The following is a 15,258-nucleotide window of genomic DNA, read 5'->3' on the forward strand; positions in this document are numbered from 1 at the left end:
ATAGACTCCTCCTTGAGACCTCAATGTGCCCACTTTCTCTCTGTTGCGTTTGTCCGGGCCACAGAGTGTCTGATGGGCTGTTAGTGAGGTAGGTTTCAGTGGGCAGAAGAGTGGGTGAGCTGACTGCAGTCCGCAGGATAACTATACAGCTCGCATGATGATGATCTAGGCGAGTGGACATATCTGTCAAAAGGGATGTGATTAGCTTCCAGGTGCTTGTTGGGCATGCAGTATTGTGAGAGTCCTCCATGTTGTGGCGTCAGCTTAGACTGATAGAGGTGCAGTAGTGGCCGTTAGTATATGGGTTTTAGACTGCTCAATCACCTGTAGCTGCTGAAGCTCAATAGAACCCCAACTTAACTGTAAGGTGCAGAGCATGCAATAGGGACTCGGCTAGCCCCCAGCAGCTGTCCACGTGGATATCGCCTCGGCCTCTCTCTTCGTGTATAAAGAGGATATCCATGAAAAAAATAAGGTAGTTTGGCTTTTTTGGCATTTTATATGTAGTCCATAGCTAGAGCACAGGGCGACTGCTCTCCCCGGCTGTTGGCTCCACCCCGCATTTTCTTTTTTTATTGTGCATTTTTTTATAATGCCATTCTACTGTATTTAAAGCAATATTAAACAGTGTGAGATTGTAATATAAAATATTTAATTATTTGTAGTTAAAAAAACATTGCAAGTTTTCACCTTACCTCACTGTCCTGCTGCAAACAATTGGGACTCTATTTATCAAGCCCTTCTCCTCCCTATGACTGCAGGATCGCACAAGAGAACCTGCAGTCAGGATTTATCAAGCAGTGGTCATTAGACCGCTGCTTCCCTACTCTGTTTTCCACCGCTTAGGTGGAGAATTTCAATCACGCCGGTCTTGTCCGACCGGGGAGATTGACAGCTCAAGCTGGCATGTGGTTTTGCCGTGCGTGGGCAGGGTTACACGCAAGCACAAAAGGAGCGTTTGAGTGGAATGTTAAATATTGGCAGCGGACTCCTGTCCGCCAGAGGAGAGCTCAGGCAGACAGTGGCGAGTATGTACACCCCTGTCCGCCATGGATTGATAAATCAAGCTCTTAGGGTCAGATAAAAAAAAAAAACAAGCAATAAAATAGAATATCCATACAAAGCTGTATGGTTTTACACAGAGCCCTGTTTACAAAGGATTTATTTCCTGGTTTATATATCTTTCCCTAATTGTTCTCAGCAGATGACAGAGATAAATAGAAAACTATTTCAAACATTACTTTATAGAATCTAAACTTTTACACTTATATCTTTAATATTTAAACAACCAATATAATTGCAAAAATATGTCTACATATTTCTCTAAGACTATTCATTCATTTGATTACATCATTACATTTACTGTGAAACTGACAGATAGTAACACTATTGTGTACCGCTGGGTCCCAGGACTCTAATGCTCATTGGCTTATAGGGAAGACTAACACTGAAAAAGTTGATTTTATTCAGTACAAAAACCATCTGTTTTTTTTTTTAAAAAATAAAGCACTACAATACACTTTTAAACAGTTTTTTGAGTAGTACGTCCCTTTAAATAATACTTATGCATATCCCAGGCATTCTTAAATTCCCTTACTGTATGAGTCTTTACAACCATAAGTCAATTCTATAAAATAAGCACCCTGTGTATAAAATAAATTATCCAAGTAAAATAGATAAAGAACCGCTCAATGCAGTAAAATTACATTGTGACGAATCAAACCTTCTCAACGTCACAGTAGAGGGGCGTGGGCATGAAGGGGTTAATGGCACACAGCTCTGGTTCCCTTAACCTTGCAACTTTACAAAAGGACCTTAAAAAGGATACCACATTAAACCCCAAATCCAGTCCACACTGCTCTAATTAACAATTTATGCTGCTACCACCAACACTTTTAAATTAAAGGGGGCGTCTTGGGAACCCATAAACACTCACACAATTTAACAATTAGATAACGTGCCTTTAACCTTGTCTCAACAGAGCCCAAAAGACAGAATGAGATTTTCTATGTGTTTAATAACAAAAATATCAATACAGGTTACACAGTGCAAAATTATAAAGACATTCAAAATAACATACAAATTGCAAAGCTACAATTCTTTAAAAATAATATGGGACATAAAAATAGAAACACAATATCTTACTTATTATCAAATTCCTTTAGATATGTGGAGAATGCCGTTCCTGATGTTGCTGGCTTTGGTCCCCAGGGCAGTTCTACTCTAAAGTCTTTCTGTTACATCCTTAAAAAATAAACTTTCTTTGTCTTGTCAAAGACAACACCCTGGTTATAATTTACAACGAGTGCAGCCAATGCAAGCAAGTCTTAGCTCCCAGTAGGGGAGGAGCTTTTTGCATTCCTACACACAGTTACCAGTTATACAAAGAACACTTCACCTCAGACCTGTGATGGGCTAAGGAGGGAGAAGGAAGAGGGGAGGGGGAAGGAAGGAGGGGTGGTCTCGGCTTACAGCTTCTCTGAATACAGATTTCACACAAAGAAATAACAGTTCACCTTAACCCTTTCCAGGCTGAGACAATACCACCTCTGCTGGGTAGCCAATCCAGGTATCAACTACTCCACATGATTGTATCATGACATACATAATTAACAAGTACATAATAAAAAGACAATGCAATAGCAGTTACTCCGAATTTCAAATAAGCAGATTTTTTTCTAACAAATGTATTTTTTCTTCCATTTTCTGGACAGCTGTATCATGTGACAGACATCAGCCAATCACAGACTAGTATACTAATACACTGTGAGCTTGTTCCCCAGAAAGTGTTTATATAAAAAGTCTGTGCAAAATTTGATAATGGAAGTAAATTTATTATCATCATCATCATGTATTTGTAGAGCGCCAACAGATTCTGCAGCGCTATAAGCAAATGGGTCCTGCTGAGAGTTGCACTGTTGTAATCGGCTCTTATGAAGGCGATCTACAAACAGCTGGGCTTATAGGCTTACATGCTAAGGGGTTCAAGGGGAAAGCAATGGAGTTAGGAAAGGTTAGTGTAGGTTGTATGCATCCCTAAATAGTAGAGTCGTAAGGGATCGTTTGAAGCTGTTAAAACTAGGGGAGAGTCTTGTGGAGCGAGGCAGGGAGTTCCACAAGATGGGGGCCAGTCTGGAGAAGTCCTGTAAACGGGAATGTGAGGAAGTAACAAGAGGGAGGAGATCGTGAGCAGAGCGAAGGAGACGGGGAGAGTATCTTGTAAAAGTAAATTGGAAAGTGTCTTAAAATTGCATGCTCTTGATGAATCATAAAAGTTTATTTTTACTTGTGTGCCTTTAATAGGTTATAGCTTATTAAATAATATTCACAACTAACATGTAATAACTATTTATTTATTTTACATATCTCACCAATAATTGTATAAAATCTTTATATAATATTTCACCTCATCATCTTTGGTAATGTACAAAACTTCATTCCCACCACCAAATACACAGGCCTTCAGGATACATTTCAGATCTTCTTGAGGGCAAAGTGCAAAAATTGGCCATTTTCCGACGTCTACCATCATCAGTAACAAAGTAGGTTCTGCTATCTAAAAACATAGAAAAATTAAAATTAGATTAAATATACAGTAAATGTTGTATATTTTACAATTCATTCTTCTAAACCCACTCCCACCTTCAAAAAGGAAAACACATCTAAATAAATTTGCAAAGAGGTGTAGAAACATCACTTACACTTTACAAAAGCAGCACATGAAAAAAGGAATAAAATTACAGCTAGTGTGGTAAAATATAAACTTTAATATCTCCTGAACTGTGGTAAAGGAGGGTCTGGGTAAATATATATGAAAATGACTTTAAAGGAACACTATACCCAAACATTTTCTTTCATGATTAAGGTAGAGAATACATTTTTAAACAACATTCCAATTTACTTCTATTACCTAATTTGCTTCATTCTTTAGATATACTTTAATGAAGAAATAGCAATGCACATGGTGAACCAATCACAGGAGGCATCTATGTGCAGCTACCAATCAAAATATCTAAATATGCTTTTCAGCAAAGAATATCAAGAGAATGAAGCAAAAACAGAATTTATGTTTACCTGATAAATTACTTTCTCCAACGGTGTGTCCGGTCCACGGCGTCATCCTTACTTGTGGGATATTCTCTTCCCCAACAGGAAATGGCAAAGAGCCCAGCAAAGCTGGTCACATGATCCCTCCTAGGCTCCGCCTACCCCAGTCATTCGACCGACGTTAAGGAGGAATATTTGCATAGGAGAAACCATATGAAACCGTGGTGACTGTAGTTAAAGAAAATAAATTATCAGACCTGATTAAAAAACCAGGGCGGGCCGTGGACCGGACACACCGTTGGAGAAAGTAATTTATCAGGTAAACATAAATTCTGTTTTCTCCAACATAGGTGTGTCCGGTCCACGGCGTCATCCTTACTTGTGGGAACCAATACCAAAGCTTTAGGACACGGATGATGGGAGGGAGCAAATCAGGTCACCTAGATGGAAGGCACCACGGCTTGCAAAACCTTTCTCCCAAAAATAGCCTCAGAAGAAGCAAAAGTATCAAACTTGTAAAATTTGGTAAAAGTGTGCAGTGAAGACCAAGTCACTGCCCTACATATCTGATCAACAGAAGCCTCGTTCTTGAAGGCCCATGTGGAAGCCACAGCCCTAGTGGAATGAGCTGTGATTCTTTCGGGAGGCTGCCGTCCGGCAGTCTCGTAAGCCAATCTGATGATGCTTTTAATCCAAAAAGAGAGAGAGGCAGAAGTTGCTTTTTGACCTCTCCTTTTACCGGAATAAACAACAAACAAGGAAGATGTTTGTCTAAAATCCTTTGTAGCATCTAAATAGAATTTTAGAGCGCGAACAACATCCAAATTGTGCAACAAACGTTCCTTCTTTGAAACTGGTTTCGGACACAGAGAAGGTACGATAATCTCCTGGTTAATGTTTTTGTTAGAAACAACTTTTGGAAGAAAACCAGGTTTAGTACGTAAAACCACCTTATCTGCATGGAACACCAGATAAGGAGGAGAACACTGCAGAGCAGATAATTCTGAAACTCTTCTAGCAGAAGAAATTGCAACCAAAAACAAAACTTTCCAAGATAATAACTTAATATCAACGGAATGTAAGGGTTCAAACGGAACCCTCTGAAGAACTGAAAGAACTAAGTTGAGACTCCAAGGAGGAGTCAAAGGTTTGTAAACAGGCTTGATTCTAACCAGAGCCTGAACAAAGGCTTGAACATCTGGCACAGCTGCCAGCTTTTTGTGGAGTAACACAGACAAGGCAGAAATCTGTCCCTTCAGGGAACTTGCAGATAATCCTTTTTCCAATCCTTCTTGAAGGAAGGATAGAATCTTAGGAATCTTAACCTTGTCCCAAGGGAATCCTTTAGATTCACACCAACAGATATATTTTTTCCAAATTTTGTGGTAAATCTTTCTAGTTACAGGCTTTCTGGCCTGAACAAGAGTATCGATAACAGAATCTGAGAACCCTCGCTTCGATAAGATCAAGCGTTCAATCTCCAAGCAGTCAGCTGGAGTGAGACCAGATTCGGATGTTCGAACGGACCTTGAACAAGAAGGTCTCGTCTCAAAGGTAGCTTCCATGGTGGAGCCGATGACATATTCACCAGATCTGCATACCAAGTCCTGCGTGGCCACGCAGGAGCTATCAAGATCACCGACGCCCTTTCCTGATTGATCCTGGCTACCAGCCTGGGTATGAGAGGAAACGGCGGGAATACATAAGCTAGATTGAAGGTCCAAGGTGCTACTAGTGCATCCACTAGAGCCGCCTTGGGATCCCTGGATCTGGACCCGTAGCAAGGAACTTTGAAGTTCTGACGAGAGGCCATCAGATCCATGTCTGGAATGCCCCACAGTTGAGTGACTTGGGCAAAGATTTCTGGATGGAGTTCCCACTCCCCCGGATGCAATGTCTGACGACTCAGAAAATCCACTTCCCAATTTTCCACTCCTGGGATGTGGATAGCAGACAGGTGGCAGGAGTGAGACTCCGCCCATAGAATGATTTTGGTCACTTCTTCCATCGCCAGGGAACTCCTTGTTCCCCCCTGATGGTTGATGTACGCAACAGTTGTCATGTTGTCTGATTGAAACCGTATGAACTTGGCCCTCGCTAGCTGAGGCCAAGCCTTGAGAGCATTGAATATCGCTCTCAGTTCCAGAATATTTATCGGTAGAAGAGATTCTTCCCGAGACCAAAGACCCTGAGCTTTCAGGGATCCCCAGACCGCGCCCCAGCCCATCAGACTGGCGTCGGTCGTGACAATGACCCACTCTGGTCTGCGGAAGGTCATCCCTTGTGACAGGTTGTCCAGGGACAGCCACCAACGGAGTGAGTCTCTGGTCCTCTGATTTACTTGTATCCTCGGAGACAAGTTTGTATAGTCCCCATTCCACTGACTGAGCATGCACAGTTGTAATGGTCTTAGATGAATGCGCGCAAAAGGAACTATGTCCATTGCCGCTACCATCAAACCTATCACTTCCATGCACTGCGCTATGGAAGGAAGAGGAACGGAATGAAGTATCCGACAAGAGTCTAGAAGTTTTGTTTTTCTGGCCTCTGTCAGAAAAATCCTCATTTCTAAGGAGTCTATTATTGTCCCCAAGAAGGGAACCCTTGTTGACGGAGATAGAGAACTCATTTCCACGTTCACTTTCCATCCGTGAGATCTGAGAAAGGCCAGGACAATGTCCGTGTGAGCCTTTGCTTGAGGAAGGGACGACGCTTGAATCAGAATGTCGTCCAAGTAAGGTACTACAGCAATGCCCCTTGGTCTTAGCACAGCTAGAAGGGACCCTAGTACCTTTGTGAAAATCCTTGGAGCAGTGGCTAATCCGAAAGGAAGCGCCACGAACTGGTAATGCTTGTCCAGGAATGCGAACCTTAGGAACCGATGATGTTCCTTGTGGATAGGAATATGTAGATACGCATCCTTTAAATCCACCGTGGTCATGAATTGACCTTCCTGGATGGAAGGAAGAATTGTTCGAATGGTTTCCATTTTGAACGATGGAACCTTGAGAAACTTGTTTAAGATCTTGAGATCTAAGATTGGTCTGAACGTTCCCTCTTTTTTGGGAACTATGAACAGATTGGAGTAGAACCCCATCCCTTGTTCTCCTAATGGAACAGGATGAATCACTCCCATTTTTAACAGGTCTTCTACACAACGTAAGAATGCCTGTCTTTTTATGTGGTCTGAAGACAACTGAGACCTGTGGAACCTCCCCCTTGGGGGAAGCCCCTTGAATTCCAGAAGATAACCTTGGGAGACTATTTCTAGCGCCCAAGGATCCAGAACATCTCTTGCCCAAGCTCGAGCGAAGAGAGAGTCTGCCCCCCACCAGATCCGGTCCCGGATCGGGGGCCAACATTTCATGCTGTCTTGGTAGCAGTGGCAGGTTTCTTGGCCTGCTTTCCCTTGTTCCAGCCTTGCATTGGTCTCCAAGCTGGCTTGGCTTGAGAAGTATTACCCTCTTGCTTAGAGGACGTAGCACTTTGGGCTGGTCCGTTTCTACGAAAGGGACGAAAATTAGGTTTATTTTTGGCCTTGAAAGGCCGATCCTGAGGAAGGGCATGGCCCTTACCCCCAGTGATATCAGAGATAATCTCTTTCAAGTCAGGGCCAAACAGCGTTTTCCCCTTGAAAGGAATGTTAAGTAGCTTGTTCTTGGAAGACGCATCAGCTGACCAAGATTTCAACCAAAGCGCTCTGCGCGCCACAATAGCAAACCCAGAATTCTTAGCCGCTAACCTAGCCAATTGCAAAGTGGCGTCTAGGGTGAAAGAATTAGCCAATTTGAGAGCATTGATTCTGTCCATAATCTCCTCATAAGGAGGAGAATCACTATCGACCGCCTTTACCAGCTCATCGAACCAGAAACACGCGGCTGTAGCGACAGGGACAATGCATGAAATTGGTTGTAGAAGGTAACCCTGCTGAACAAACATCTTTTTAAGTAAACCTTCTAATTTTTTATCCATAGGATCTTTGAAAGCACAACTATCTTCTATGGGTATAGTGGTGCGTTTGTTTAAAGTGGAAACCGCTCCCTCGACCTTGGGGACTGTCTGCCATAAGTCCTTTCTGGGGTCGACCATAGGAAACAATTTTTTAAATATGGGGGGAGGGACGAAAGGAATACCGGGCCTTTCCCATTCTTTATTTACAATGTCCGCCACCCGCTTGGGTATAGGAAAAGCTTCTGGGAGCCCCGGGACCTCTAGGAACTTGTCCATTTTACATAGTTTCTCTGGGATGACCAACTTGTCACAATCATCCAGAGTGGATAATACCTCCTTAAGCAGAATGCGGAGATGTTCCAACTTAAATTTAAACGTAATCACATCAGGTTCAGCTTGTTGAGAAATGTTCCCTGAATCAGTAATTTCTCCCTCAGACAAAACCTCCCTGGCCCCATCAGACTGGTTTAGGGGCCCTTCAGAACCATTATTATCAGCGTCGTCATGCTCTTCAGTATCTAAAACAGAGCAGTCGCGCTTACGCTGATAAGTGTGCATTTTGGCTAAAATGTTTTTGACAGAATTATCCATTACAGCCGTTAATTGTTGCATAGTAAGGAGTATTGGCGCGCTAGATGTACTAGGGGCCTCCTGAGTGGGCAAGACTCGTGTAGACGAAGGAGGGAATGATGCAGTACCATGCTTACTCCCCTCACTTGAGGAATCATCTTGGGCATCATTGTCATTATCACATAAATCACATTTATTTAAATGAGAAGGAACTCTGGCTTCCCCACATTCAGAACACAGTCTATCTGGTAGTTCAGACATGTTAAACAGGCATAAACTTGATAACAAAGTACAAAAAACGTTTTAAAATAAAACCGTTACTGTCACTTTAAATTTTAAACTGAACACACTTTATTACTGCAATTGCGAAAAAATATGAAGGAATTGTTTAAAATTCACCAAAATTTCACCACAGTGTCTTAAAGCCTTAAAAGTATTGCACCCCAAATTTGGAAGCTTTAACCCTTAAAATAACGGAACCGGAGCCGTTTTTAACTTTAACCCCTTTACAGTCCCTGGTGTCTGCTTTGCTGAGACCCAACCAAGCCCAAAGGGGAATACGATACCAAATGACGCCTTCAGAAAGTCTTTTCTATGTATCAGAGCTCCTCACACATGCGACTGCATGTCATGCCTCTCAAAAACAAGTGCGCAACACCGGCGCGAAAATGAGGCTCTGCCTATGATTTGGGAAAGCCCCTAAAGAGAAAGGTGTCTAAAAAAGTGCCTGCCGATATAAACTTATCAAAATACCCAGATTAAATGATTCCTCAAGGCTAAATATGTGTTAATAATGAATCGATTTAGCCCAGAAAAAGTCTACAGTCTTAATAAGCCCTTGTGAAGCCCTTATTTACAATCTTAATAAACATGGCTTACCGGATCCCATAGGGAAAATGACAGCTTCCAGCATTACATCGTCTTGTTAGAATGTGTCATACCTCAAGCAGCAAGAGACTGCTCACTGTTCCCCCAACTGAAGTTAATTCCTCTCAACAGTCCTGTGTGGAACAGCCATGGATTTTAGTAACGGTTGCTAAAATCATTTTCCTCATACAAACAGAAATCTTCATCTCTTTTCTGTTTCTGAGTAAATAGTACATACCAGCACTATTTTAAAATAACAAACTCTTGATTGAATAATAAAAACTACAGTTAAACACTAAAAAACTCTAAGCCATCTCCGTGGAGATGTTGCCTGTACAACGGCAAAGAGAATGACTGGGGTAGGCGGAGCCTAGGAGGGATCATGTGACCAGCTTTGCTGGGCTCTTTGCCATTTCCTGTTGGGGAAGAGAATATCCCACAAGTAAGGATGACGCCGTGGACCGGACACACCTATGTTGGAGAAATAGATAATAGAAGTAAATTAGAAAGTTGTTTATAATTGTATGCTCTTTCTAAATCATGAAAGGAAAAAATTGGGTTTCATGTACCTTTAATGTCTCTTACATCATAAATAAATCACTATACTGCAAATGATTTTCAAACAATGTACATGGGTGCATTTCAATTTGAAAGAGAAGCATTTTTACAATATAATTCCATTAGCAAAACTGCTTCTAGTAAAAGTTATTAAAATGGCATACACATATATGCTGTGAGGGCCACGTGCACCAGTATTCAAATGCCACAGTTTCTCAGAGATTCAGCAGTGGCTTGGATAACACAAGTTAAACGGACAGTCTACTTGATTTTTTTTTTTTTTTAATTGTTCAAAAAGAAAGATAACGCCTTTAACTACCCATTCCCCAGATTTGCTATATTATACTTTATAGCCTTCTAAGTGTGCCAGTTTCTAAGCCCCTACAGGCCACCTCTTTTTTAAATCTTGCAAAACAACCAGACAGTGCTAGTTTAAGTGTGTGATATTGATAACATTGTGTTCATTCCTGTGGAGAATAATGGTTATGCAAGAACCATCACTGATTGGCTAAAATGCAAGATTGTAAACAGCACTGATATAAGAGTCCGTCTGCAGGGCTTAGATACAGGTAATCACAGAGGTAAAAAGTATATCAATATGACAGTGTCTAACTTTTTAAACAATAACAATTTTCAAGAAGACTGTCACTTAAAGCCTTTTTTTTTATTATTATCAGTTATTGGTAGCACGCAAACAGATTAAATAGCGCTATAAACATAGGATTATTATGCACAGGTAGCATTTTTTGGAAGGCAAATGCGTAGAGGGCCCTGCAAAGATTGCACTGTTATAAATCACCTCTCATGAATATGATCTACAAAACAGCTGGGCTCATAGGCTTAAAAGGGACAGTCTACACCAAAATTGTTATTGCTTAAAAAGATAGATAATGCCTTTACTACCCATTCCACAGCTTTGCACAATCAACATTGTTAGATTAATATACTTTATAACATTTAAATTCCTGCCTGTTTCTAAGCCACTACAGTCTCTTATGTTTTTAATCCCTTAACGACCAGCAGCGTACCCTGTATGACGCTGGTCGTTATGCCCTTGGGCTTTTCTCTGTTGCGATCTTGCTAAAAATAGAGAGATTGCGCTATTTCTGCATGCCCCACAAGTGGGGCACTGCAGAAATAGATTTGCAGAGTTGCCGATGCAGAGGCCATTTTGTGGCCCTCTCTGCATCGGACAGCGGTGGTGCCGATCGTTGGTGGGTGGGAGTGTAAGGAGCAAAGCGGATTAGGGTGTCCATCGCTGGAGGAGGCAGGAGAAGGCCGGGAGTGGGTGGGACCGCTATGCCATGCAACTTGTAAGGGAAAAAAAAAAAAAAGAGCCGGGAAGTGAGGTGGAAGGAGGAAGGAAGGGCAATGAGGGTGATCCTGTGTGGGATTCATTGAGGGAAAGGGATCTGGGAGGGGGGTAGGGTAATGAGGGGGGCAGCTACACTACAGAAAAAATTTTGTGTTTTTTTTAAATAAGTATAAATTGAGACAAACTGAGTACTGGCAGACAGCTGCCAGTACCTAAGATGATGGAAAATAGGTAGAGGGTGGAGGATTAGAGAGCTGTTGGTGGGGGGGATCCTAGACTGCAGGTTTTTTTTTGTTCGTTTTTTAATTATTTAAAAAAATTTAAAAAAAGGCAGCCTTTTATTTTAGTACTGGCAGACTTTCTGCCAGTACTTAAGATGGGGTGACCATTGTGGGTGGGGGAGGGAAGAGAGCTGTTTGAGAGGGTTTTGGGGGGGGGGTAAGGGGGAGGGTAACCTACACACTAAAGCAAAAATTAATCCTAAAAGCTAACTAATTAACCACTTAACTGCTGAGCATAATACAAGTGTAGTGCTCAGCGGCATTTAGTGGCCTTCTAATTACCAAAAAGCAATGCCAAAGCCATATATGTCTGCTATTTCTGAACAAAGGGGATCCCAGAGAAGTATTTACAATCATTTGTGCCATGATTGCACAAGCTGAATGAAATTAAATTTGTATACAACGCCAACATTACAAGATACAAGCTCCCAAAAATGAGATCCCTAAAAACTCAGATAATAAATATGAATAGGAGGGAGCACCTAAAAAAGGCTAAAGTATCTACATATGCTAAAATATCAAGGTTAAAATATCAAGGATAAAAACTATTAAAATAATTATGATCAATTGATTAGGGGTAGGTCAATTCCTCAAGACAAGTATCATCAAATTTGTGAGGAAATAATATAGCTGTGACTAAAAATAAGAGTAAAAAAAAAAAAAAAAAAAAAATATATATATAAATATATATATATATATATATATATATATATATATATATATATATATATATATATATATATATATATATATATAGTGTCCAAAGTGAATATAAGTGTCCTTGATGAGTGTCCTCTGTAAATGTCCAATGTGTCCAAATGAAGACTCCTAGTGTGGTGAGTCCTAATTAGGTTGTATCCAGTGTTCCCAAAAAAGTTATAAAAACAAAAAGAAAAAAAAATGAAAAAATATTCAACCAAAAAGTGAAGCTCCAAAAATCCAATATAATATCCAATATAATTGATACCTGTGAAAACAAAAATTACATAGTGCAATACTGATAAAATGAATTGAGACTATTAGGAATAGGCTTACCCTATTTTCAGACTCAAGCAGTGACTGTCTATATCGACGCGTTTCAGCCCCAAACTGGGCCTTTTTCAAGATGTCAACTGCTAGTAGTGTTAAGACTTAAATAGCCTGTATTGGCCAATCATAATCAAGACTTTTTCCCGCCTCGAAAATGCCCTTATGTATATCATTGATTTTGGTCATTGCCCTTAATCAAAATGGTGACTCTTATTACCATTATCAGGTCACTTCCGGGCTCGAAAATTACCTTATGTATATAATTGATTTTGATCAATGCCCTTAGTCAAAATGTTGACTATTAGTATCATTATTAAGTCACTTTTAGTTTTAGTGATATTCAAAGAAGCCATTTCACTTTTAAAATAAATATCTCAAATCTAAGTTTACATTAACTCTTGTTGTATATTAACCTGAAGCGGAATACCCTTAGGTGTATCAGAGGATCCGGATTGTTAATTTGTAATCGTTCACGGACCTTAGTAAACTTCCGGTAGTTATAATACGTCACTTCCGGATGGCGCGTCACTTCCGGGTTTTCGGATTCGGCGTCACTTCCGGCGAAAATATCCCATTGTAGCCGGTTTACAATATAGAATTCTGGAAAATGTAGTTTATGGCTCTATGGACTGGAAAAGATATAATTTTGGGCTCTCCAATATAAAAACCAATGTGATAGTTTTGTGTAAAAAGTTAAGTTAATAGTATGCTCGAGTGTTAAGGTCCAAATCTCCAATAGCATAAAATTATAAAAATATATAAAATGCTTAAAGTAACAATCATACATATACCATCAAAAAATGGAGCAAACATTCAGAATATTAAAAGACTGAAGCTCGCTAATTTATACTTAAGGTCTTCTAAAATCAACAACAAATATAGAAGTTATAAAATATTTAGTATTAAGTTTTAACAGCCCTAACATACAAAATCTACTGTGTAAAAATATATTATGTAAAAGCATAGTTTGTATAACAGCGATGGGTTATATACAAAGATAGCATTTCATAAAAAATAATGGCATTTGATAAGAACAAATTAAAAAAACTTTTTAAAACCAATAAAATGTATATTAAGAACAGAATATTAAAAAGGGGGTTTATAAGAGAATGTGTAATGAAAATATATATTTATAATTATAAAACAGGGGGGGGGGGGGGGTTCAATATATACAAGCTGAATAGTAAAAAACATGGGCTTAATTGAAAAGATGCAAAAATTCAATATCAGAATTGAGACCCTGTGGATGTATGCAATCTATATTAACAGCTTGTAGCAATCTTTTGCCATAGTCTACCTTCTCCATTGTTTTGGTACTTTACAAATAGCCATATATTTGAGACTTGTGTTTTTGCCTCCATGTTTATATTGAAAATGTTTATATAATGGGACATTGCCTCTATTGTGTTTAATGGCTAATAGGTGCTCTCTGATTCTGTCTTTGACACTACCTGTGGTCTATCCAACGTATTTGAGACCACAATCACACTCAATCAGATAATTCACCCCTTTATCTTGGCAACAGATAACATAATTTATCTTAAAAATCTCTTTACTATTATTAGATCTGAATGTATCACTTTTAACCCCATGTTGGCACACCTTACACCATCCACAGGGGAAGAAGCCTTTTAGTATCTCTCCCTTGATATTAGTCTCTAACAATTTCTTTCCTGTTTATAGTAAGCTTGGTGCCAGCATTGATTTAAGGTTTTTAAATTTACGAAAAATAAATCTAGGAGTATTACTCAGTTTCTCACCTAGGACATTGTCTTGTTTCAATAAATAACAATTCTTTTTAACTATGCGTTCAATTAAAATGCGGTTTTCACTGTATTTTGTGATCAGTGGAACAACAATCTCATCTTTACTATCATTTTGTTTATTTTCATTATTGTAAACCAAGAGATTCACTGTCCATCTTATTGACAGCTTCAATAGTATTCTCCAATATATCCTCTATAACCTCTATATCTATATAACCTCTTTCCAAAAACCTATCTCTCACAATACCTGACTGTTCCATCCACTTATCTGCCTTAGAGCAATTTTTCTTCACTCTTAATAGCTGCCCTTTTGGTATGTTGGATTTCCAAACATGGTGATGACAGCTTGTTTGGTGGATGTAGTTATTACAGTCAACTTTTTTTTTTTAAAGAAGGTAGAGATCTCAATGTTACCATTTTCTATCTCTATTTTGAGATCTAAAAAAGTTATATGGGTATGGCTAAATTCATAGGTAAACTTAAGGTTGTGCTCATTTTGAGATCTTCCTCAGTGCCTTGCCATATAATAAAAATATCATCAATGTTTCGATGGTAGAGGATCAATCCGCGCTAGCTGGGCAGGAATCCCAAAATATGGTCACGCACTTACCCATATATAAATTCACGTAGCAAGGTGTGAATCTGGTCCCCATCGCCGTATTGCATAGTTGTTTATAAAAATTATCAAAGTTAAAATAATTGTGAGTTAAAATATATAAAATGCCTTCAATGATAAAATCTCTTTGTCCTCAGCCATTGTGTTATCTTTATTAAGAAAATATTGCACAGCTTCTATCCCTTCTTTGTGGGGTATGCTTGTATAGAGGGACGTCACATCACAAGTTGCTAAAATATATTTTTCATCCCAAGTTAT

At 39.5% G+C, this 15,258-nt stretch overlaps 1 protein-coding gene across 4 annotated transcripts in view; it reads right to left on the bottom strand.

Annotated features, from left to right (window-relative positions):
* The window catches only part of RCBTB2 (RCC1 and BTB domain containing protein 2), a 193,244-nt gene that overhangs the window by 150,298 nt on the left and 27,688 nt on the right, over positions 1 to 15,258 (bottom strand). For all 4 annotated transcript variants that reach the window (XM_053708022.1, XM_053708025.1, XM_053708023.1 and 1 more), the window contains exon 3: positions 3,407 to 3,556. In XM_053708022.1, the coding sequence (XP_053563997.1) occupies positions 3,407 to 3,556 (150 nt within the window). The remainder of the gene's footprint in view (positions 1 to 3,406; positions 3,557 to 15,258) is intronic.

Source organism: Bombina bombina, chromosome 3, assembly GCF_027579735.1.
Source record: "Bombina bombina isolate aBomBom1 chromosome 3, aBomBom1.pri, whole genome shotgun sequence".
Taxonomy (NCBI): Eukaryota; Metazoa; Chordata; class Amphibia; order Anura; family Bombinatoridae; genus Bombina; species Bombina bombina.